This window comes from Phaseolus vulgaris, chromosome 2, assembly GCF_000499845.2.
Source record: "Phaseolus vulgaris cultivar G19833 chromosome 2, P. vulgaris v2.0, whole genome shotgun sequence".
NCBI classification, from domain to species: Eukaryota; Viridiplantae; Streptophyta; class Magnoliopsida; order Fabales; family Fabaceae; genus Phaseolus; species Phaseolus vulgaris.
The window spans coordinates 22,020,091-22,045,011 of NC_023758.2; the positions used below are offsets into that span (position 1 = coordinate 22,020,091).

Sequence of the window (24,921 nt, forward strand, 5' to 3'; positions counted from 1 at the left end):
CCCTCTAGGCATCGAGCACCTTGGAAGCTTGGTTTCTGGGGCTAGTACAAAGGGAACCCATCTAAAAGAGTTGGGTCCCACTTGTTGCAACGTATTTTAAAAAATTTACCCTTGAAACCCTTATAAAAATGCTGGAAGAGCGATAACAATGCTCTCCCAGCCACCCCGTTGAAAGAAACCCAGAATTGGCGGCCCAAACATTTGGCCTCAAAGAAATACAAGAAGACCTCTACATATGACAAATGGCCGAAATGGGTACAAAGGATGGAAAAACCCCCGAACAAATGCCCAGCTATTTGGATGTAGTTGAGTGGGGCGACATTAATCTCGGTAAGGAGCTCTTTTTTGAAATTATACAAGGATAGACGAAGAAGAACTTTCTTGAAAATAGTGGTCTAAAAGTAACAAAAATGACCATCAGGGTCCAAGGACTCGTCACATTAAACAAGTTCGTCCTCCTCGCATGGCACTAACTTAAGACCACTATCGTTTTCCCTACCCAAGATACACTTTTTGGGGCGTTCGCTTTTCATATAAAGCACTATCTGCTCAGAAGAGGTGTATATAGAGGTTTCCTCCAAGAGGTTCTCAGGAGCCCAAGGGTACATGGTTCGGTAATCCATCACAACAGAGTATCTAAAACCAAAAACAAAAAACAAATACATAGACACATTTAGGCAATGAAAGCAACACGCATCTCAGATTCAAGAAAAATGACAAAGCTAAACAAAGATAACAATCAGTATTATCATAACAAAATGCATACAGAGCAGTCCCAACACAGGTAATATGATCATAATGAAAACATCAGGTGATGCTAGTGCATATTCATGTGTTGGAAGAGGTACCTTGATTCAAAAAGCGAGTGGAGGCAAGGAGATTTCACAGGTTGAGGAAGGACGAGCAGAGAGTCTGAGAAAAGGCGCGAGAGCTTCAAAGGGGAGAAATGAAATAGTGTGAAGTGTTGAAAGGTTTCGAACGTTAAGACACGCAATATTGGGAAGGGTAAGCGACAATGCCTTCTAGTTGTTGATAAGGGTCACGTGTACGCTCACGGTGGAGTATGGTGAGATGTCCCCTTAGAAACGCTTCGTGCGTCGCGCCACTACCCGCAAGACACGTAAGCCACCAAGAGCGAGCAAGTAGCCTCTTCACTTAAGCAAGCTCAACTCGAGCCTGGGGGCTTGTGTACTAGACTAGAGCGCTCAGAGTTCAGCGCTCGATGGTCGGACCTCAGCACCTGCCATAGACAGGTCAGCTCGGCTCTTGGTCCAAGTTGGTGGGCCATATGATTAGGCCCAGATGTATGTATTAGTTCTTTTTTCGTATAACCCTTAGTGCATAAGACCTAGGCGGCTAATGAGGGGTAGCTTTAGACCTCTGGGTGTGCTTAGTGCACAGGGGGTCCAGCTTAAGTAAACATTTTCTTTTAAAACCTAAGCCCATGTGTGCTAGAGCACGTAAAGGTTAGGTTGCATGTATTCAGAAGAGGAACGTAGCGCCATGCTGAGGGTGGCTACGTAAACATATTGGACCCCTGATGCTGGTACATGAGTTGGTACCCAGATGGTTATTTTGTTATTATTTTATGCACTCCATGAAGGAAAGATTTCGTTCTATTGCAACATCGTGAGGGTGTGCCCTTGAGCAGAATATTTTTCTGTTGAGTATGCTTTCAATTGAGATTATATTCTCGTGATAGAAAGTTGTTACTGTTGAAGATGTGAAGCTTTGATGTATCAAATCCTATTTGAAGCCTGAAGTTGTGTTGTGTTTTAGGTTTAGGTTTTGGTTTGGGGTTTAGAATCTTTGTAAGACCAGTCTTGATTCTCAACAAAGGTTATTCCAATCAGTTTTAAAGATTTAAGTGTTTTTCCATGCAAAGGGGAAAACAACCGATTAAAGTTTCGAGATAATCGGTATTTTTGTCACTTAGCTGGCAAAGATGTTTCGAATTTTTTTTTTTGAATCAGTTATATAACTATCAAAACCATTCAACTGGTTAAATCTAAGTTTTAACCGATTAAATGTGTGTTTTCATAAAAGTTTTTTGAAAACCAGTTTTAACTGATTTGGTTGTTCAAATCTGCCTTCAACGGTAGCTTCTCAAGTAATATAAAACAAGTCTTCTTTTAAACGTGAAAAGATTGATGAAACAGAAAAGTTTGATACTCTGATTTGAGATTGTTTTGAGAGATTACCAACTCTTTGTGAAAAGGTTTTTACCAAGTTTTAGCAAGATTGCTTTTGAGCTTTGCTGTGATTCAAAGAACTGATCAATAGGGTTTCTAGTGTACTGTGATTCCAGGTGTTTTCTATCCATGTTTAGGTTCTTGTAATTGTTCATATTACTCTCTGAAAACTGTTGTAAACTCCTGTAAAGTCAGTGTGATTTTGGCTTGAGGTGTTGGTTGTGTGCAAAGAGGGTGAGTAGGCTTTGTGGGATTCAAAGTCACCTCTTTGTGTGGTGTGTGTAATCTGTAATTGGTTGCATAATGAAATACTCAGTGGTTTGACTGAGGACTGGATGTAGCTCTTGGATAGAGTGAACCAGTATAAACCTTGTGTGCATTCTCTCTATCTCTTCTCTCCATATCTGTTTGTTATTTTCCGTTGTCATAAACAACCAGTTGAATCGTAATTTTAACCGATTATATTTCTGTTATCTGTTTCTGTTTGGAAATTTGATTGGCTTTCTGAATTGCTTTTTTGAGTTGATTGTTAAAGTTTCATTCTAAGCCAAGTAATTGTGAAAATATTTTGTGAACAATTCACCCCTTTTATTATAGCCATCGATCATAACAATTACAAGAGGTAAACTATAAAAGGGACTTGAGATCCCAAGTTAAGGTATGTTATTTCTAAGACTGAAACTTACTACTTCTTGTTTCTTATAATCTTTGTACTTACTTGATCGTCAGAGTGCAATCAACAGGTAGAGCCCCCTCTGATGGCAGAGCCTCCAACCACACACAATCACATAATAAGGATGATGAAGACCTAGAAGTTGTTTATTGATTTAATTGCAAATATGGGTCTAATTGGGCTTTTGCTTATTTTTGTAGGCTCAATCAAAAGAAAAACTCTAGAGTGAAGGAATGTACAAACATATCCAAAAAGACCTTCAACTTATCAAAACATAAACTAGAGCGTTGGCCAGAAGAATACAAGAAGACTGAGTTTCTGCTAACTAGTCAACATTATTTGTGGGTCAAGCTTTAGCTTAAATAAATTGTATAAAGTAGTTTAGGATTTCTTGGGCTATGTATTGGGCCTATTAGCATAAAATAATTGGACCAAATATTTGGGCCAAGTAGAATAGGTTTTTGGGCCTGTATTTGGGCCAATAGTAAAATAGGTCCAATTAGTGTTAAAAGTGACTAGTTATGGTGGTAACAATTGGGCTTCTTTGAGCCCAATGTAACCCTAAAACGTCTAGGGTATATTGGAGGACGAAAATCACCTTGGCACGGAGCACATGGACGTCCACATGGCAACCTAGTAGTGGAGAGGTTTTAGCATGGAAGGTGTGAGCTAAACATGGAAAGCATGACTCCTCGTGGCACCTTCTCATTGGAGAGTTTTATTTTGAATTTTCAAATTTTTGCTCCAAAATGTTCAACCCTCTCTTCTATAAATTAAGGTTTTTGACTCATTTTTTTGGTAAGATTAACGAATGAGTGAATTTCTGCCAAAATTGCTAGCCATCTCACTCCCTTGTGATGAGAATCAAATAAAGGAGGCTTTTATTAATGGAGGAAAAGGACATCCACCCTCACATTTGAAGTTCTTCCTTCTAGTCTTCTCAAAATTAAAAGAAGACATAAAATAAAGATGAGGCCCAAGCCCAAAGCCCAAGCCCAAGCCCAAGAAGGCCAAAGCCCAAAGAGCCCAAGTCCATCCCATGAGGGGCAAGGCCAAGCTTTGAAATACTCTTGTATAGTTTTAGGAGGTGTGGTTATTAAATAAAGGTGTGTGAAAATGTAAAATAAAGTCACATTGTCCATGTGACTTAGGAGAGTGGTGTAGGTGTAGTTTTTGGGAGGTGTCATAGTAGAAAAAGGTCACACCTCCCATGTGACTTGTTTTTGGTGGGAATTTCAAATGAGTTTATTTGAAATTTCCCACTTATTTTTCAGCACCTTAGGCTATAAATAGAGGTGCTTCCTTTGTAAAATTCAGATTTGAATTTTATCTAAAGAAACTATACTCAAAATTGGAGTGAGCATTTGGAGAGCTTTGAGCTTCTTCTCTAGTCTTATCTTGAAGGACCATGGTTTCCTCAAGTGGCGGCTTCCACACTCATCTAGGAGCATCCATTCTTCTAGTGGCGTGATCATCCAACCATTCCTCCATCTTCATGAGCATTCTCTTCTCCTTCCTTTCTTCTTCTTCAATTGTTCATGTTACCTTGTGTTTTTGAGTTGTCTAGCTTTCGGTTTTTTCTATTTTCAGCACCTATATTCTGTTTTGTTTTTAAATTCTGTTCGGTTCTTTTGTTTAGTAGCTTAATTCTGTTCGGTTGATCTAGTTACTATTTCTTTGTTGATTCAATTTGACAATATTTGGTTCATCCAAATGAGTTTGGGATTTGGTACTTGTTATTGGTGAGTTCTTGATCTTAGAACCATGATCCAACTTCTAAGAAAGTGCCTCTACATTTTCCAGCTCAAGGTGATTCCTCAAAGTGTCAAGAATCTTGTTCTATGTGGCTATTGGAATCACATCATGTGGTATCATGAGTCTTAGGTTCATTCTTGTTTAATTGTTGAGTTGTGTGCACTTTATTTCAAGAGCTCTTTTTAATTTCTTGCAATTTAAGTTTCTGTTTTAGAATTTTAATTGAGTATTCTTGCTGTTTTTTTTTCTTTTGCTCCAAGTGTTTGTGGAAAGGTTTATGGCACTCATAATTCTTATGAGTATGGTTGCTCTTTTGGAATGGCATTATCCTTCCTAGAGTTTACCTTAAGCTTCCTTTCACTTGTTACAATTTGTGTTGTGTCTTTTAATTTTTGAATCATGTCAAGTTGTGTCTTAGTCATGTTATTCCATATATGTCATTACTTCTAGTAGTACTTTTATTGTTTTGATTGTTTCTTGCTTTGGTGTCATATAATTTTCTGAATTGATGTTGATCCTTTGTGCATTTTCTTTTTAGAATTGAGTTCATACTTGTATTCTAGACCTATACAAGTTCCACTACATCATTTTCTATTATGTCTTTGCTAGTTCATCATCCTGTTTTTTATTCCTATTAGGATTCCTCTGTTTCTGAAAAAAGTGCTTACTGTTTTTCCTTATTGCAACTGATTTACGTACTGTAAAATTCTGAAATTCTGGATTTGAGATATTCAAAGTGTTAGAAAAGAATAGAAAAAAGAATCATTCAAAAATATGAAGTACACAAAAAATGATAAATAAAATAAAAAAAGTGTACATTTCTGCCGAAAAAAATACGGTAATCTGGCAGCGATTTTGAAAAATTTATTTCTCTCAATTGGCTTACTGTTTTTAATTGATTCCAGTGCCATTTTTGAGTTAACATCTTGAAGTTTCTGTGGTATAAATTTCATAATCCAGTTCGCTCTACAACGTTCCAGTTAAATCAGTGAATATCAAACACAGTTTGCATTAAAAAAAAATTTCCAGTAGCTAAATTTTTTTGTTTTCTTCATCTACTCTAGTGCTTTTCCTTAGGTATTCTTTTGTGTGCCTACTTTTCTCATTGAGTTCTTTATTTTCTTGATTGTCTTTCATTCTTACTCTTTGAGTTTGTCTTACATATAGTATTCCTTTTGCAATTACCTTTTCCTTGCTTATACCTTTTCTTGTTTGTCTTTATTGTTTCTTTGGTTTTGTGGTGGTTTGCTCTTAAGATTGGTGTGCTTGCTTTGACATATTTCATTTGAGGATTCCAAGGCCTCAAGATCAGATTGGAGCAAGAACATTATTTCTTTGAGAGTGATATCTTTTTCAGCCTTAGTTCACTTCGGCAGTTTCATTACAGCTCACTGTTTTTGCTAATTTTTAACTTGTTTGCTGTTTTTGTGTGTTTGCTGTTTTTTATTTGCAAAATGGCTGGCTATTCAAGTGGTGCATCTTACAAACAGCATTCTCCTTCCAAAGCTTCAGTCCTTGGTGAAGAAGAACATAGAAGAAGGAGGCATCACCATCATTCTCATGAAGAGAGCTATAATCGTGACCAAAGATATCACCAAGTGTTCAACATTGCTTGTAAAAAAGTCCCTAGTTTTAATGGTGATAGTGATCCTAATGTGTATTTAGAATGGGAGACTAAGGTTGACCATTATTTTCATGTGTATAAGGTCCAAGATGACCAAAAACTTAGATTAGTTTCTTTATCCTTTTTGGGCTATGCCAAAGAATGGTGGCATAAAATTGTAATGGACATTATATATCGCAAGAAACCTCCCGTGGTTTCTTGGAATGCTTTGAAAGAGTGTATGCGCGCGAGGTTTGTTCCTCCTTCTAGGAAGGAACACTTGTTGAAGTTCCAAAGGCTTCCTCAAGGACATAGGATGGTAGATGAATACTTTAAAGATTTTGAAACAACTTTGACTAAAATGAATATGCATGCTAATGAAGAGTCAAAGATTAAATGGTTTGTACGTGGTTTGAAAAGAGATATTAGAGATTTTGTAGAATTAAAAGAATATTCTTCTTTAAAGAGCGTGTTTCGCAAAGCCATCAAGGTAGAATCATATCTTTTGAACAAAACTTTCAAAAATACTCATGATGATGATTTCTACAACTCTTCTAGGAAGGATGCAAACAAAATTTCTCCTTCCAATTTTTCCAAACAAACCATGTTTCCAAACAAAGTTTCTACTACAAATCTTTCTACTCCTAAGTCACCTACCAAAACTTCAAATATCAAATGTTTTAAATGTTTAGGTTTTGGGCACATAGCTCTTCATTGTCCACAAAAGCAAATCTTAAAGATCAACAAGGTAAAACAAGACCTAACTCACCCACCTACCACAAGTAAACAAGAAAAAGACAAAGAAGGCCAAGTTGACATGGGTCTTATCCTTTCACCTCCAAGGTGTTTTCCTTCCTTATCTTTTTCATTACCCAAGGTTCCTATTTCACCACCATCTTGGTTACAAAATGTTAGGGATGATTTGTTCATACCTCCTAATGGTTGTCACCATTTAAGATGTCTTTTTCCAAAACATCACATCATTCCCAAACAAATTTTTCCAACTTGGTCGATTTATAGAACCTCCTTTTTTGAAATCCCATTATTTACAAATGCTAAGTCATGTTTACATTTTTCTTCCACTTTTAATTGTAAAACTAAACTGACTTTGTTATATGCAGGGATTCAGAATTCGTGGACGAATTCTCTCCAACTCGAGGAGTATGATGAGAATCAAATAAAGGAGGCTTTTATTAATGGAGGAAAAGGACATCCACCCTCACATTTGAAGTTCTTCCTTCTAGTCTTCTCAAAATTAAAAGAAGACATAAAATAAAGATGAGGCCCAAGCCCAAAGCCCAAGCCCAAGCCCAAGAAGGCCAAAGCCCAAAGAGCCCAAGTCCATCCCATGAGGGGCAAGGCCAAGCTTTGAAATACTCTTGTATAGTTTTAGGAGGTGTGGTTATTAAATAAAGGTGTGTGAAAATGTAAAATAAAGTCACATTGTCCATGTGACTTAGGAGAGTGGTGTAGGTGTAGTTTTTGGGAGGTGTCATAGTAGAAAAAGGTCACACCTCCCATGTGACTTGTTTTTGGTGGGAATTTCAAATGAGTTTATTTGAAATTTCCCACTTATTTTTCAGCACCTTAGGCTATAAATAGAGGTGCTTCCTTTGTAAAATTCAGATTTGAATTTTATCTAAAGAAACTATACTCAAAATTGGAGTGAGCATTTGGAGAGCTTTGAGCTTCTTCTCTAGTCTTATCTTGAAGGACCATGGTTTCCTCAAGTGGCGGCTTCCACACTCATCTAGGAGCATCCATTCTTCTAGTGGCGTGATCATCCAACCATTCCTCCATCTTCATGAGCATTCTCTTCTCCTTCCTTTCTTCTTCTTCAATTGTTCATGTTACCTTGTGTTTTTGAGTTGTCTAGCTTTCGGTTTTTTCTATTTTCAGCACCTATATTCTGTTTTGTTTTTAAATTCTGTTCGGTTCTTTTGTTTAGTAGCTTAATTCTGTTCGGTTGATCTAGTTTCTATTTCTTTGTTGATTCAATTTGACAATATTTGGTTCATCCAAATGAGTTTGGGATTTGGTACTTGTTATTGGTGAGTTCTTGATCTTAGAACCATGATCCAACTTCTAAGAAAGTGCCTCTACATTTTCCAGCTCAAGGTGATTCCTCAAAGTGTCAAGAATCTTGTTCTATGTGGCTATTGGAATCACATCACCTTGTCTTGCCACTAGGATAGACACTTTAATCTTCTTATTCACCTACCTAAAGTGATTTGGCCCAACCAATCAATCTCCCTACCTATCATGATGGAAGAGTGCCTTCATTCTTGGAGGATTGTCGGTGAACTTTGCGGAAGCTTAATGGAGGATTACGGTCAAGGCCCTCCTAGAAGGTGTGGTTGCCTTGGAGGTGCATGCTAGGTGTGAAAAGAGAGTGGTAAGGCCATCTCTCTTTGGTAAAATGGAAATTGAAGATCAATAGTCTAACCTTGAGAGATTTTTGACAAGTAGTGATATTGGCTCAAATTTGGAAACTATTCACTATTATATTAATCTTCCAAATACATGAGACAAACCCTCTTATTTATAGTGTTTAGAGGGCTGAAAATTCAAAATAAAGTGGAGGGAAATTCAAATGAATTCCCTTCCAAAAGTGGCGCCTAAATGAGCACACGGGGGGGTGTCTAGTTTGTATGCTCACCCCCTCCATGGGCCTTCTAGACCGGCCTTGGTAAATTTAGAGGTTTTTAGAAACTCTAAGTTTACCTAGATTGGTGTTTTAGGTGCCCACATTTAATTCCAAGAAAATTACAAATAAAGTTCCTATGTTAATTTTGACAAGAATTTAAAGTCTACTCTACACTAGAGCTTATGACATTTGAACATGTATAAGAAGGTTTCTTTGCCATCAGTAGCAGCATTCCAGTCTTCTTGGATCCTCTTGGCCATATCTCTAATGGTTGGCCCAAATCTACCCTTTGGTGGGCTTGCATGTGGGTTTGTGCTTGGGCCTCTTCCATCATCCCCTCCCTCTTGAAAAGGATTTGTCCTCAAATCCAATGCTTCTTCTTCTTCATTGTAGGGGGATATTTGTGGCTGGATGGTGTCCATCATCCCCTCCTTCTTTAGAGGTTTTGTCCTCAGATCTACAGGGTTGATCTCGAACATCAGTCTTGTTCTTGTTTTGACAACTATGCTCGTCCTCCTGGATCAAATGTCCATCTATAGGAGTCATCAAACAAATCAAATGAATTAGTTTCAACAGTTGTATAAAAATCAGTTTTATTAAGTTGTCATTCTTCTTGTTTTTCTATTGTTTTTGGCAACTTCTCATAATAGTTCTTTTTTTGTCGTTGTATTTGTTCTTTAATCCTATCATGCAGTTTTTTTAACAAATTCAGTTTTTGTTATTCCTTCCTTATGAACAAATTCTTGTGGATTAGGAAGTGATAACAACTTAAAAGGAAAAAGAGGATTAAACTCATATACAACCTCAAATGGTGAAATATTAGTAGTTTTATGAACTACCCTATTGTATTCAAACTCGATATGGAAAAGATACTCTTTCCTAGAGTTGTGGTTGTTTCTCATGATTACCCTAGGCATAGTAGAATGAGCTATACTTCCAACTTCATTTTGACCATTCGTTTGAGGATGATAAGAAATTGAAAATTTCAACTTAGTTCTAAGTGTTTCCAAAAGAATCCTCAAAAAATGATCTTCAAATTTTGGATCTCTATCTAAAACTATGCTTGGAGATAAACCATGAAGTCTTACCACTTCTCTAGAGAAGAGCCTATCCACAACCATAAAAATTGAATCAAAACCTTTTGTTGTCCTAGGAAGTTCTAATATAAAATCTATGCTTATGTCTTCCCATGGAGCACTTGCAAAAGGTAAAGGACTATAGAATCCATGAGGCATTGCTTTAGACTTAGCTTTTAAACATGATATACATCTAAAACAATGTCTTTGGACGTCTCTTCTCATATGTGGCCAAAAGAATTTCCCTTTTAAAAGCTCAAGAGTCTTATCAACTCCAAAATGGCCCATGAGACCTCTTTCTTGAGATTCCTTTACAAGGAGTTTTCTATGTGTTCCTTGAGGTATACAATGTTTTCCTTCTTTAAAAAGATACCCCTCAGACATATAAAATCCTCCTTGTGCTCTATGTTCACACTTAGCAAAGATGGATGCAAAATCATGATCTTCTTTGTAAAGTTCTCTTATGTTGTCAAACCCAAGAATTTGGCCTCCCAATTTCGAAAAGAGGGCATGTCTCCTTGAGAGAGCATTAGCCACAATGTTTGTACTACCCTTCTTGTCCTTGATAACATAAGGAAATTGTTCAAGGAATTCCATCTATTTTGCACGGCGTTTGTTCAACTTATGTTCACCTTTCAAATATTTTAAAGACTCGTGATCACTATGAATGACAAATTTTTTAGAAAATAGATAGTGCTCCCAAGTCTTTAAGGCCCTCACAAGTGCATAGAGATCTTTGTCATAGGTGGGATAGTTGAGGGTGGCTCCATGAAGTTTTTCACTACAATAAGCAATTGGGTGTCCACCTTGCAAAAATACAACACCTATGCCCATTCCCGATACATCACACTCTAGCTCAAAAGTTTTTGCAAAATTTGGTAAAGCTAGAATGGGTGCATTAGTGAGTTGAGCTTTTAGCCTCTTGAAGGCTTGATCTTACTTCTTCTCGGTCCAACAAAATGGAGTGTCCTTCTTCACTAACTCATTGAGTGGTGAAGCTAGACTTGAGAAGTTAGGCACAAATCTTCTATAAAAGCTTGCTAAACCATGAAAGCTCCTAACATCTCCTACATTTTGATTTGTTGACCATTCTTGGATGGCTTTGATTCTCTCGGGGTAATCATGTACCCCATTTTTGTTAACTATAAAACCCAAAAACACTACACTATCAACACAAAAAGTACATTTAACACTATTAGCAAACAAACTATTAACTCTAAGCACTAAGAAAACTTCCCTAAGGTGTCTTAGGTGGTCTTTTAGGCTTTGACTATAGACTAATATATCATCAAAATAAACTAATACATATTTACCTATGCAATCCCCCTCTAAGGATTCTTTTTTCAATATGCTTGTAGGGGGTGTTGTGAGATACTCTTCATTCTTTCTAGATTCCACTTCTTTTTTTTCAAACAACCCCTCACTTGGTTTTTCTATTTCTCTCTCTTTTTTTTTCTCATTTTCTTCACTCTCACTAGTTTCTTCTTCTTGGCTACTATATTCATCTTTGTCCCTTAAGATCATAGATCTTTCATTGGAACACTGAGATGCTAAATGACCCTTACCAAGACATTTCACGCATTGAATTTCTCTAGCTTAAGTGTGTGAGATATTCTCGTTTTTGGGTAGGTTTTGGGAAGGTTCTAAAGATGTTTCTTTTATATGCTCTTCCCCTTTTTGGACCTCTTCCTTGTCATAAGATACAAAGTATGAACTTTGTTTTTGACTTGCTTGTTTTCTCAAAATTTGTTTTTCAACTTTAATGTTAAGTTGAATAAAGTCATTTAAATCTTTATATGGTAAAAGTTCAACTTTGTTTCTTATCTCAAGTTTGAGACCACTTAAAAACCTAGATATGGCGGTATGCTTGTCTTCATTAATCCCTGCCCTTATTATATATAACACCATCTTTTGCCAATATTCTTCTACACTTCGATTTTTTTGATGAAGTCCTTGGAGTTTGTCCATTGACTTCCTATTGTAGTAGGGGGGAATATGGCAGCGTCTTAAGGCTCCCCTAAGGTCATTCCAACATGTAATGGGAGGGTCCTTATGAAGGCGTCTTTCTCTCTCAAGGGCAGTCCACCAATATATAGCATTATCTTGGAAACTTAGAGTGGCTAAGGGTACTTTTCTTTCCTCACTTACTCTATGGCAAACAAACAATTGTTCTACCTTCATTTCCCAATCTAGGTAAGCTTCTACGTTTTCTTTTCCATGGAAATAAGGTAGATCTACCCTAACCTCTCTTGGGCTCTCTTTTCTTTCCTTTCTAGCTTTCCTAGGGGGTGGTTGATAGTGTTCATTAATTCTAAAACTTTGTTCCCCAAAAAATTCATTACCCCTAGAGTTAGATGCATGAGAACTCTTTTTAGATTTGGTGAATTCATCTCTTTCTTTAACCATTTTCCACTTATCTTGTATCAAAGCAAATTGAGCATCCCTTTCTTTGAGTTGGGTCTCATGTTGCAATTGTCTATATGAAAGTGCTAGAACGTCTTGTGCTATTTTTTTCAAAAGAGATTTGATAGACTTTCCTTCACTTTCATTAGAATGACAAGAATGAGAAAACATGGTTAAAGCTATGTGTTGTAAGTAATTTACCCAAAAAAAGACAAGGAGAGTAATGAATGGTAGCTTTCCAGGAAAGAGAGGTGGATCACTAGGATCTCTTAAGTACCAAGTCTTTCCTTGCCAAAATCTATCCCTCAAGACTTTTCACAAATCTTTTTCTAAGTAATTTACTTAGATCACAATTAAGAATGAAAAACACAATTTTTATGCAAAAAGAATGCAAAGCAATTAAACAAAACAAAGCAAGTAAACAATGCAAAACAATTAACTAAAACATAATTAAAGTTTACTAACTAGAACCACTTCGTTAAGTTAATGTCCAATGGAGATTTTCCTTAAGTTTTCACTATTAATTGTATAATAATCTCAATCATAAATCTAAAGTGTCACCTAAATGAAAAATCCTAAAATCAACTCACATCAGTTAGATCATACAAGTTTGTATACATCAATTCCATTGTGTCTTTGAAGTTTTTCAATTCTGTGTTTTTATTCCAGTGTAGGTTTCCTCTATTTCACTAAATCTGTGTTGGCTGAAAACGTTTGTGAAAATTAATTTCGTTGGTCAAAAATTCTGAGATTATGTATTTAAATAGTTTGAAGTGTTAAAAAAAGGTGAAAAAAAATAAGTGTAGCAAAATTCAAAATAAAAAAAATGATAAATGAAATACGCACAAAGTGCAAAATTATGATTTTGAAAAAAAAAAGTGAAGCGACGGTGATTTTGAAATATTTATCACAATTAATTGGCGCACTATTTTGGTACAATTCCAGCGCCTATATTGAGCTAAGACAATGAATTTTCTGTGGTTTAAATTTCACATTCATATTTGAAGTATTTGGCTCAACATAAATTTTGAAAGTCACGCAAAATTTTACACAAAATTCCAGTAGTGCTATTTTTGTTTTTTTTTTTCATCCAATTTTAATACCATTCTCTAGGTTTCAATTTGATTACTACCTTTTCTTGTGACCTTAATTTCTTTTTTGTCAAATTTATTGAATACTCTTTCAAGTCTTGTCATATATCAATTCCCTTTGTTGTGGTCCTATTTTTTTAAATTGAGTTTTGTTGCTTTAAACTTGTTTGACCTCTTTTTGGTGGAAGCAACTTAAAAAGTGTTTTGGTGAGTAGTGGAACTAAAATTTTTGGTGAGAGCTATATCACTAAAGAGGTGCAGATTTGAACATTCAAAGTTGAATATCCTAAAGAGGTATAACAAGGGACAACAACAAGCTAGCACAAAAAAATAAAATACACAAAGGAGCTACACAGTTAAGGAGTGCATAGAATAAGACTTTAATTTTGTGCATCCAAATTTGTTGACCTAATTTCTTTGTATTTCTTTGAGTTGTAATTTGCATTACTTTGATTAATTAGTGGATTAATATGTCTTACACGGTGAGTGTGTCTTCAAGGTTCAAAGTGCCAAGAAGCCTCAGGATTCGACTAGTTTTAGAGCTTACTGGTTAACAATTTTCAATTGTGTGTTTTATTACTCTGCATTTTTTTCTTGCATAAAAAATTGTTTTCATCTTTGATTGTGCTCTAAATGAATTACTTAGAGAAGGATTTGTGAAAGTATTGTGGAATAGAATCTGGTTAGGAAAGGCTTGGTACTTAAGTGATCCAAGTGATCCACCTCCCTTTCCTTGGAATCTACCTACGGTACTCCACCTATCTTTCTTTTGGTAAATTGTTTCTAACACATAACTTTCAACATGTCTTCTCATTCTTCTAATCCAACTAAAAATGATAGAAAGTCTATAAAATCTCTTTTAAAACAATTAGCCAAAGACTTTCAATCACTATCACATAGACAATTGCAACATGAGTCCCAAATAATAGAAGATAAAAAAGAAAGGGATGCTCATCTTGCTATTTTAGAATAGGAGTTGAATTGTGAAAGAAAATGATGAATACATAAGAAAAACAAAAAGATCTTCACATGCATCTAGTTCTAGGTTGAGTGACTCCTATGCTGAGGAGAGTCTGAGAATGAATGAATATTATCAACCTCAACCTAAGAGAACTAGAAAGGAAAACCCAAAGGAGACTAGGATAGACTTACCTCATTTCTATGGAAAAGAAAATGTTGAAACATATCTAGAATGGGAGATGAAAGTAGAACAACTTTTTGCTTACCACCGTGTTAGTGAGGAGAGGAAAGTACCCTTAGCTACCTTAAGTTTCCAAGGAAATGCTATGTATTGGTGGACTATCCTAAAAGGAGAAAGACATCTCCACAAGGACCCTCTCATTACATATTGGAATGACCTTAGGGGAGCCTTGAGATGTCGCCATATTCCCTCTTACTACAATAGGAAGTTTATAGACAAGCTCCAAAGACTTCATAAAAAAATCTTAATATAAAAGAATATTGACAAAATATAGTGTTATATATAATAAAAGTATTCTTAATGATGTAAAAAATAGATTATATGCGTCACTACTTCAAGTAATAACAAATCCATTGTAAAAGTATTTATAATAACATGTTAACTAGAATGATGATTAAGTTCCAAAAATAATATATAAGTAAAAATAAGTTAATGTTGTATGATTTTGAATTAAAAAAAATCATCAAACCAGGAAGTTATAAATTTTTACCCATTTACATTTTCCAAAGAACAAATCATCTAAATTAGAAAAAAGAAGTTGAAAGGAAAATTTAGTTTAACTCTAGACAAATTTTGATAAAACCAAAAAAAAAAATTACTTTAACAACTCCATGACTAAGTTACCAATTTTCTTTTAACAATGTTAATAAATCAATTCAATGTAGAACTCAAACCTCGAGTCTTGACTTGTACCATTCATACCAAAGGGTCGAGTCGAACCGCAGGCGATCCTTCCCTGCGGTTGGTGAAATTACAGTTCATTCAGTGCGAAAGGAAACTTGGTCGGTCTTATTCCATCCCCTCCTCACCATTTTCACCAACAATTTTCACTGTTAACACCAACACGCCCAAAACCTCAATCTTGTTGAGATCCCTCGCACCCTTTTCCATTCAAAACTAGGGTAAAATCGAACCATCCACCACTTTGCACTGATGCAGTTTCTATTGTTTCTAATTTCCAATTTCCACTTTTGATTTCTTCCTCTTTTTGACAAAGGGTGTGGCAAGATGAGTGAGGTCTTCGAAGGGTACGAGCGCCAGTACTGTGACCTATCTGCTAATCTCTCCCGCAAATGTAGTTCAACCTCGCTTATTTCTGATCAAGGTGCCTTCAAAATCCTAATTTTGTTGTGTTTTAATCCACCCCTTTTGTCGTTTACAACTTTTTTTCTGTGTTGTGTTTTGTTATCTGAAGTGCCCCTGTTGTTTTCTTGCTCTGATTGGCACGGAACGCATCATAGGATGCATATCAAGAGTTTGTGTGTTGGGAAATGGATTTTCTCATAGCTGAACCCTTCATAAATCATGGCTATGAGAAAAGAAACTAGGGTTTATAATCCAAATTTTGTTGTACTAGATTATTCGAGTGTCAAGATTTGGTCAAAGCTAGTAAAAGTCGTTATTTTATCTTGTTCAATGATTTTGTGCTAATACTATGTGATTTGATCTATATGATTCGATGAGGTTTGCTATATTGTTGATCAGTTAGGTTGATTGTGCTACCGGGACTAGTCTTTTTCTTCGATTTCTCAGATGTTCGCTGGTTTCTGGTGACATGGATGATGCGTTTCTTTTGTTGATAATAGTGTTTACTTGTGGAAAGTGAAAACTTAGATAAATTTGTGGAGGAGCTGGAGGATTTTATTTACCGTGGTTCGTGCCAGATGTTTTCTGGAGTCTGCTGATGTAACATGAAGATGGCTTATTGTTTAATGTTAAATTTTATTTACTGATTTTTTAATCAACACTATTTCAGAACAGAAGCTGGAGAAGTTTTCCGAGATCAAAGCAGGACTAGATGACGCTGATGTTCTGGTAGTAACATGAATGTTTTCTTACATGTTCGTGCTTTGTTTTTATTGGTATTATCTTCTATTCATTTTTTATATCTATCACTTATTTCCCTGTCCAGATTCGGAAAATGGACCTTGAGGCAAGAAGTTTGCAGCCAAGTGTAAAGGCTATGCTCCTCGCAAAGTTGAGGGAGTACAAATCTGATCTAAGCAACTTGAAAAAGGAATTTAGAAGGCTAACATCACCTAATTCTGATGAGTCTGCCCGTCAAGAATTGTTGGAGGCTGGAACGGCAGATACTCATTTGGTATTTTTTTGGGACCCTAGATTGTATTACTTGGCATCCTTTTCTTAAAAAAAAAATAGCGAAAAGAGTTTGTGGCTTTGTTGGTTAGAGATATGAAATATCTTCATGTAACAGCTAAAACGTTTTGGATAGTTAGTCCTTCCTTGACATGGTATCCAAGCTTTTATGACCAAGTGGTCTCGAGTTTGATAAAAAGTTTAATTACAGCATGAGATAGTTGCATTATCTTTGCTTGAAGCCCAAAGGGAACATGTTAGAAGTATAATGTAAAATTACTGGATTACATTGACCAGAGATATGTCCAAATTTGCAGGATTGAGTTAGGTGTAATAAACTTTCTAAGAAAAACCATTTGTGTGTCTTCGCATGGCAGCTGAAGCCTTTGGAATAGTTCATTCATGATAGAAACTACCATTAAAGCTTTTCAAATAGCAATGTTTTGTTTAGATGTTTGATATAATTAGAGAATTTTTGTCCATTAATGTTGGAGATTCCATTGAGCTATAGCCTTTTTAATTTGTTATACAATTTATGGTTCTAGTTCCTGGACACCATTGATGTTTGAAGAAATAGGTGTCAGTGAATGTGGGTTTGATCTGTTACCTTTCCCAGTTTAATTGCAGCCTACTATCACTTGAGTATTTATCGTAGAATTCTTGTAGCTTGCCATTGTTTAACAGCCTGTGAATTAGGACATATTAATAATGTATTATAGCATGCTATATATGTCTGATCATTAGGAGTGGCAAATTGGATGGATCGGGGATGAAAAAACATCCATTAATTCATATTGATCCGTTAAAAATTTAATTTAAAATCTGATCCATTTAATAAAAATCGAATTCATCCATCCATACATAAAAGTAAATTTTAAAAAAATTTCAAATTTTTTTTTGTAAAACAATTTAAAAAATTATTTTTGAATACTTTTTTCAAAAGTTAGTTTAAGATATATTTAATTATGAAAAAAAGTTAGTTGAATTGATTTTGATCCGTTAAGTATTTATAGAGATTGATCCTTAATCATCTATAAAATTAATTTGATCTTTTTATAATTTTGTAATGGATGAATTTGATGGATTTTCTTGTGGATGGATGGGATGAATGATGGATAAATGGATTGTTTTGTCACCCTAATAATCATTGAGAGTGTTATGCCTGTGATGAGAATAAGGTTGCTTGTTTCTTGCAAATAAGGTTGCAGACGTGTGCATATGCATATTGGGCTCTGTTTTATACATATTGAGAGTGCAGTTTAGATGCATATTATCTAGTGCTCTGTTTGGCCTTTTACCATATTTTTGTTTTCTGAATTTTGAAATTAGTAGGTTTTTGAAGTTGGTTGCACTTGTTGTAAGCCAAGTAGTGAAGCAGTTCTGATGTTGTTAATCTATTGTTTGGTTGGAAAATATGGATAACATTGCAGGCTTCTGCTGATCAGAGAGAAAGATTAACGATGTCTGTGGAGAGATTAAATCACTCCAGTGACAGAATAAGGGAGAGCCATAGAACCTTGCTGGAGACCGAAGAACTTGGTGTCTCCATCCTTCAAGATTTGCACAGTCAGAGAGAGACTCTACTGAACTCCCATAAAAGGGTATGTTGATATGTGAAAGCTATTTTTTTAAAATTGAATTCTGATTGTGGGAACTTGGGGTTTTAGTCCTTTTTTCATGCACTAGGAAAGAATCATGAGATGATCTTTATTCTGAGGAGAAGTAATTAAAACCAATTATGACACTTCTTTCTTGGGGAATAAGATTGTGAACCTCCTTTCAACATAATAACAAGTGCAATGTAGAAGTTGTGATGATTATTGGTTGCTGGTGATGTTTCCTTGCGTTGCAGCTTCATGGGATAGATGATGCTATTGACAAGAGCAAGAAGGTTTTAACTACCATGTCACGGAGAATAACTAGAAACAAATGGATCGTTTCATCTGTGATTGGAGCGCTTGTTTTTGCAATAGCTGTTATTCTTTTTTACAAGCTATCTCATTAGCTTATATATGCATACAATATATGAGAGGATGGAGGCAATGTTTAATGCTTTTATGTTCTTGGTTGTATATAGGAAACATATAGACATATGTGGCGTTATCATATATCCCTGCAATTATTTCGCCGCTGTTATTTTTAAGATTGAAAAGTTTTCAATGATATATACCTTGCTTTTCATGCTCTTAATTATGTTTTTCTATTGAACTGCAAGAACAATTAGTTTAATGCAAGTAATTCTTTTCGAGTATATTCTTTTTATGACATGATGCTTTTCTACTAGCATTTCTGAAGTTCATGAGTTCTAAATCTTTGTGCTAATGCTGTTTGCGAGACCCTTGTTCATTGCCTTTAGCTTCAGTTTGATGCCGTTGAAGAGTGTTTAGGTGAAAAGAAAGCAAAAAGAAACTTTGCTGAAAATGCAACTTCTATTATTTTCTCTAAAATGTTTATGGTGATAATTCTTTGGTGAAATTTATTAAAATAAGTTAGAAGGAATTTATAGAAAAGGTCAAAAATTTACTTCCCGTAAGTTTAAATAAAATTAGTACAAACTGAACTAAATGTCTCTTAACTCTACTCACTATTGTTATTTTGCTCAATTTACTTGAAGTCGTATTTGTCGGAAATAACCCCATTAACAATCTTACTTTTAGTTTCACTTTTATTAAACTTCATTTTCTTCAAGAAAAATGAACTTCAATAAGATCATTTTTGTCAAAATTATAACACAATCATTTTATCTGTATGTTGATTTTCTTATAAGTTCTGTCACTTAATTTCATTTCATAAAGCAAAGAAATTAATATTTGTAACAACTATTATTTATTAAAAATCACTCATTTTGTTCAAATATAAACAGAATTACTACTTTTTATACTAATAATCATATTTAAAAATAAAATTTCTCTAAAGGGTCATTTATTAAACTTGATAAAAGAAAATAACAGAGAGTAATTAAGATTCTATTTTTATGGAATCATTAAATTAAATTAAATAAAAAATAGTTAGAATTTGTTTATGTTTAAGTTTATTGAAAATTTTGGTCTATATAATTGAGTAAGGGGAGAATATTTGATTTCGAAACTAAATATAAACAAAATTAACAAAAGTTAACACTAATTAAGAAGATTGCTAATATTATTTAATTTTTTAAGTTAAATTTTATTTTTATTAAAATGATTTTCAGTTAAAAATTGGAATCGATAATAACAAGATTTGAGTAAGAGTTTTGATTAATTAAAAAGTATTTTTTTTTATAATTATGTGATTAACTGAATCATAATTGTGGGGAGGAAGAAAAATAAAATAACGTGGATCTTAAAATAGCGTGTAATAGTTGTAGTGTATGTGTAGAGTACAAAATGATTAGGAAAAGAAGTAGGAAGTGAAGTTGGAACAAGTAAGATCGAGGTGGACCCCACTTAACAAAAAATCTCCTTTCCCAATTTCACAAACTCAACTCCAACTTTTTCTCTTCCTTCCCAACTTCTCTTCTCTTCTCTCTTCTTCAACTCCAAATCCATTTGAATTCTCATGGATTCCCTTCCTTCCGTATCGCCCTCCATGGTGCTCCCTCCCTCCCACCCTTTCCGACGTCTCCCTCCGCGCCTCCTCTCTGCCGGAACCCGAAGCCGCCGCCGCCGCCATGTCTCCCTCTCCTGCACCCTCGCCGGTGACGGCACAGATGACGACCTAGACAGGGCTCTCCACATGGACGGCGCCATTCCCGGCACCTCCAACGAGTTCGTCAAACGCGTCTCTTCACGCGCCTATGACATGCGCCGCAACCTCCAGCAGTCCTTTGATTCCAGCAGCTACGACGGTACCACACACACCTTCCCTTTCCTTTTCTTGCATAATCATAGACACTTTTCTTTTTATATGTAGTAATTAAAATATATTTCAATCATAACAGCTAAAATGTATATATTTTTTTTATGTAGGGGACTAACCGTAGTGATCTAGTGGATAATTCATCCTTATTCTTGTAATTCATCCAAAGTGTAGGGATTAGAATTTACAGTTCTTGTATAAAAGGACTAGAACTTAAAATAAAGATCATCATAATGACTAAGTGTTCTATGTTATTGTTGTTGTACCTTCAAAAGTTAAAGGGAGAAAGAAATTTGTTGTTAATGTGTTGTTTATAGTTCCCTTAATTTCTATTCAGTTTTAGATGCCAACCCTTGGAGAGAGACTTCGAAGCCCGTGTATGTACTCACGCAAAAGGAAAATCAATTGTGCACAATGAAGACCCGCAGAAATAGAAGGTTGGGTTGATTAGTGATTCGACATATTCTGTGGTTTTTTTATCTTAGGTAGTGTTTGGCATTGCTCCTAGCTGAGTGTGTTTTTATCTGTGACAGTGAGGTTGAAAGAGAGCTTGGATTGTTGTTTTCTAAAGGAGGCAAGTGGGGATCTGGAATTGGAAATCAGTCCAAACAGGCGAGGGGAGGGGCTACTAAGTTTCAAATGCTTGTGGAGGATGTTAGAGAGGGAGTACTGGTATGTGTTCTATTACACATGATGTTGTGACTTAGTTAATATTCATTAAGCATGTGGGGAACATTTTGTAATCTGAAATTCATGTGAAAATGTCGAAATATTATGATATATGTGCTTACCTTTTGTTTGAATTCAATTATATGGTTACTTCAATTTGAAACCAATTTTTATATGGTACTTCAATCACTTTGGTTAGAGCAAACCAGGATGCACGTAAAAATTGCGGTTCTTTATGTACTTTTGGGACTATTCTCCTATAAAAGGATCTGCAACTGAAAAGCCACAACCTCAATGTTTTGAGGTATCCACTGTTGCAATTGTGACTGCATCAGCTGCATTTACTTGTAATTTCTCACGATTTCAAGAAATTAAACCTTGACCAAAATTTAAAATCTTAAATTGGAGTTTCCACCTTGAAAACTTACATAGATCTCTCATCTCATGCAACTTTTCCTATACATATTATAAAGTTGAAACTCCAATTTTGATTGAAGAACAACAGAAACAGTATCTGAAGAAGTACACCTAAGTTCTGACCCCAAATGCAATGAAACAGTCTTGTGTTACATATTGCCTGGTTTATTGTAATATTCAATATATTCGAACATAATTTAATCACTTACAATATAATTGCAGGTATTTGAAGATGAAAATGAGGCTGTAAAGTATTGTGACTTGCTAGAAGGAGGTGGTCAGGGTTGTGAGGGTGTTGCCGAGATAGAAGCCTCATCGGTATAAATAACTAACCAATTATCTTTTGTCACTATTCTTTCCGTTGCTTGTAAACAATGTACCACCACACCTGCTTTGTTCTTGCAGATATTTGATCTTTGCCAGAAAATGAGGGCTCTTGCAGTTCTATTCCGCAGAGGGAGGACTCCTCCTCTTCCTGAAAGTCTTAAACTCAATCTGCGAGCTCGTAAAAGGTCCCTTGAAGATCAAGATGATCTGATGTGAAATTCATAATCCCTTTCGATAAGAGGGAAGCATCTGTGCTAACTGTTAATATTCTTAACCCCCCAAAGGAACGAAATATGTATATTGATAGAAATTCATTCATCATATAATTGAAAATAATATAGCATGCATACGATTGGCCAATGTATATGGTAACCAGAAAAATGTGTACGGTTGTCCAATGCTTGTCCTCAAAATTACGTGTGCTTGCTTCAAAAATTAAAGTGCTTTAATAATTGATTATTGATAAATTAATTTTGTTTGGAAAAGTTATGAAAAGATGTTTTAAAATAATTAATTAACATAAATATTTGGAATATGTATGGACCCGAATGAAAAAGTTGATAAAGAATAATTATACATTATAAATTTTTAAATTTATGAAAATAATTTATTTTATAAGAAAGTCTGTTAAGTCTTGGTTGATATTTTAAACTTCTAATTTATTCTATAAACAGTTTATTTTTCATAAAGCAGCTAAAATTAAATCAAAGTTTTCTTAAGCATGTTGGTAGAGATTACCTTGTATGGATTATGGATCCAAGATTAAATCCGCATTGTGTGCATAAAAGGTCTTGGATGTTATGAATAAATCTCTTGAATATTGCCTACCTGTAGGAACATCAAATACTATTGTTTTTTTTTACCAAAGAAACTCTAAACAATATTACATAAGGGTTCTCCATAATACTTTTATTATGAGAATAAAAATTTAGAGAGATGAATGCACCATATTATCTAAATCTATTTAGAGCGGTCATCTTAATATCTCCTAGTACGACTTGGAACATAGATATAGATTTATAGAATTGCAAATTATGCTACGTCATTTACATGAACATTAATAAAAACCTTAACTTTCTCATCACACTTAGATGCACCAATCATTTTGGAAGGATTGATAGTTTTTACATTTTTTTACTTCTTCTACTACTCAAACTAATATCTTAAAAACATGTTTCCACAATTCTTTATTTATTTATATATATATATATATAATTGATTAAAAATAATAAAATAAAATAAAAAGAGAAATCACATCACTAGTTGATATCTAATTTTAAGAACAAAATCGTTTTATGGTATTTAGTATTTTTCTCTTATTTAAAGGAAAATATTAAATTAAAAAGATGACAACTTAATTAAAAAAGTGAACCTGACGTGAATCGAACACGCAACCTTCTGATCTGGAGTCAGACGCGCTACCATTGCGCCACAGATCCAACTATGAACGTCTTCTGTTATTATAAATATACATAGAAAGAAAGAGTATAACAAGTTTTCAGATCACTACACCTAAACCCTAAACTTATTTAGCCCTTAAATAAGAATAACAAGTCTTTAAAATAGCTTTTATATACATTCATAAATAAAAATAGGTGTTATCGAAAAAGTACATTGAGTTTACAAAATAAAATAATATGCAATTTATGTTTCTTAATACATAAAAAGTAAATATCCTATGTAGATTTTCGTATTCATCCTGTACTTAGAAAATTGTTAGTTCATGTCTTAACAATACGTAAACATATAATATATAAACAGAGGGTAACCAAATATAATTTAATCCAAAATATATACAAAAGACATGCAACACAAAAGTATTTGAATATCAAATAACACCCTCTAATCCTAATTTCATGTATCACAAATAAGTTCTTCATTCGTATTCCTACTTTACTTAGATCCCAAAAATTAAATGAATTCAACTTAATTAATGACTCGATAACTTCCACATAATAAATATTGGATATGTTTATCATAGATTAATATTTTTTAGATCATAATTTTGAAGACTCTTTTATTTTGTTTTGATTATGTCCTTAAAACAACAAAGTAAAAAGCATTAGGTCTTGTCAAACAAAAACATCCAATTTAATCTAAGTGACATAAGTTGTGTGATTGAACAAACACAATGTTTGTTCTTATGTTTGTAATTTTCTCATTGAGTTATGAGGTTTTGGTCAATAAAAGTTTCATTTTTTAATTCTCTATAACAGTTGTTTTAATATTCTAATCTCCTAGAAAACTGTTTTTTGTGAGAGGTTGTACTTGAACGCATGATTGAGAGTCTTCCTTATCTTAAACTTTGATTTCTTAGTTAGTTTGCATTGTTCTAATTAATTTATTGGGCGCATGATTCAAGAGAGGAGATAAGCATTCTCATGGAGTATACGCATGGAATAAAGTGGGTACTGATTAAACCAGTAGACGCATGCTTTACTGGTGAGCTTCAGTTGAATCAAATTGGCGCATGTTCAATTTGGTTTAGCTCTGTTTGAGGATTGAGAAAAGAATAATCTTTAGAGAACCTGTGAGGAATTCATTTGTAGAAGAACTTGGGAGTCAACCTGCATTCTTTATTGATTTAAATCATCATCTATATTTTCCTGCTTAACGATCACAACCCCTTTTGCTTTACTGTTATTGCTAATTTTCATTGTTTGCAGATAGATTTTGAATATTCACTAGAATCACTATTGGATTCATTCGGAGACGACTTGGGGTCATTTGACCACTTCTATACTATCATCATTCTAGCATTAGACAAATCTATGCTAGAATCGTCGTAATTTGATATTATCACTTATATTTCATTAGAAACAAAAGCATGAAGATAATGCAAAGAAGGGTCTGTTGTTTTTAAGCCACAACAACATGAATATTATCGAAGTCGTTTTTAAGCCACAACAACATGAATATTATCGAAGTCAAAC

General features: G+C 34.5%; 2 protein-coding genes and 1 non-coding gene across 3 annotated transcripts; 2 read left to right on the forward strand and 1 right to left on the reverse strand.

Moving 5' to 3' along the window:
- Nucleotides 1-15,277: 15,277 nt before the first annotated feature.
- Nucleotides 15,278-18,928, forward strand: LOC137810909 (vesicle transport v-SNARE 12-like). The gene is made up of 6 exons (XM_068612404.1): nucleotides 15,278-15,543; nucleotides 15,639-15,746; nucleotides 16,398-16,456; nucleotides 16,554-16,742; nucleotides 18,169-18,339; nucleotides 18,591-18,928. The coding sequence occupies exons 2-6, from the start codon at nucleotides 15,650-15,652 to the stop codon at nucleotides 18,741-18,743; spliced, it is 669 nt and encodes a 222-aa protein (XP_068468505.1). The 5' UTR covers nucleotides 15,278-15,543; nucleotides 15,639-15,649; the 3' UTR covers nucleotides 18,744-18,928.
- Nucleotides 18,929-20,071: 1,143 nt separating this feature from the next.
- LOC137810910 (uncharacterized) lies at nucleotides 20,072-22,352 on the forward strand. The gene is made up of 5 exons (XM_068612405.1): nucleotides 20,072-20,564; nucleotides 20,913-21,012; nucleotides 21,109-21,247; nucleotides 21,884-21,979; nucleotides 22,067-22,352. The coding sequence occupies exons 1-5, from the start codon at nucleotides 20,276-20,278 to the stop codon at nucleotides 22,202-22,204; spliced, it is 762 nt and encodes a 253-aa protein (XP_068468506.1). The 5' UTR covers nucleotides 20,072-20,275; the 3' UTR covers nucleotides 22,205-22,352.
- A 1,003-nt stretch (nucleotides 22,353-23,355) lies between these two features.
- On the reverse strand, nucleotides 23,356-23,427 carry TRNAW-CCA (transfer RNA tryptophan (anticodon CCA)). The gene has a single exon. It is a non-coding gene; the product is annotated as a tRNA-Trp (tRNA).
- Between the last annotated feature and the right edge of the window lie 1,494 nt (nucleotides 23,428-24,921).

What these genes read in the sequence shown, in the direction of transcription:
- LOC137810909 (XM_068612404.1), top strand. Translation starts at nt 15,650, where the DNA reads ATGAGTGAGGTCTTCGAAGGGTACGAGCGCCAGTACTGTGACCTATCT. An exon ending in TAGATGACGCTGATGTTCTG is followed by an intron (nt 16,457 to 16,553) that starts GTAGTAACATGA and finishes TTCCCTGTCCAG; the next exon opens with ATTCGGAAAATGGACCTTGA. An exon ending in TACTGAACTCCCATAAAAGG is followed by an intron (nt 18,340 to 18,590) that starts GTATGTTGATAT and finishes CTTGCGTTGCAG; the next exon opens with CTTCATGGGATAGATGATGC.
- LOC137810910 (XM_068612405.1), top strand. Translation starts at nt 20,276, where the DNA reads ATGGATTCCCTTCCTTCCGTATCGCCCTCCATGGTGCTCCCTCCCTCC. An exon ending in TGATTCCAGCAGCTACGACG is followed by an intron (nt 20,565 to 20,912) that starts GTACCACACACA and finishes ATTTCTATTCAG; the next exon opens with TTTTAGATGCCAACCCTTGG. An exon ending in CCGAGATAGAAGCCTCATCG is followed by an intron (nt 21,980 to 22,066) that starts GTATAAATAACT and finishes TTGTTCTTGCAG; the next exon opens with ATATTTGATCTTTGCCAGAA.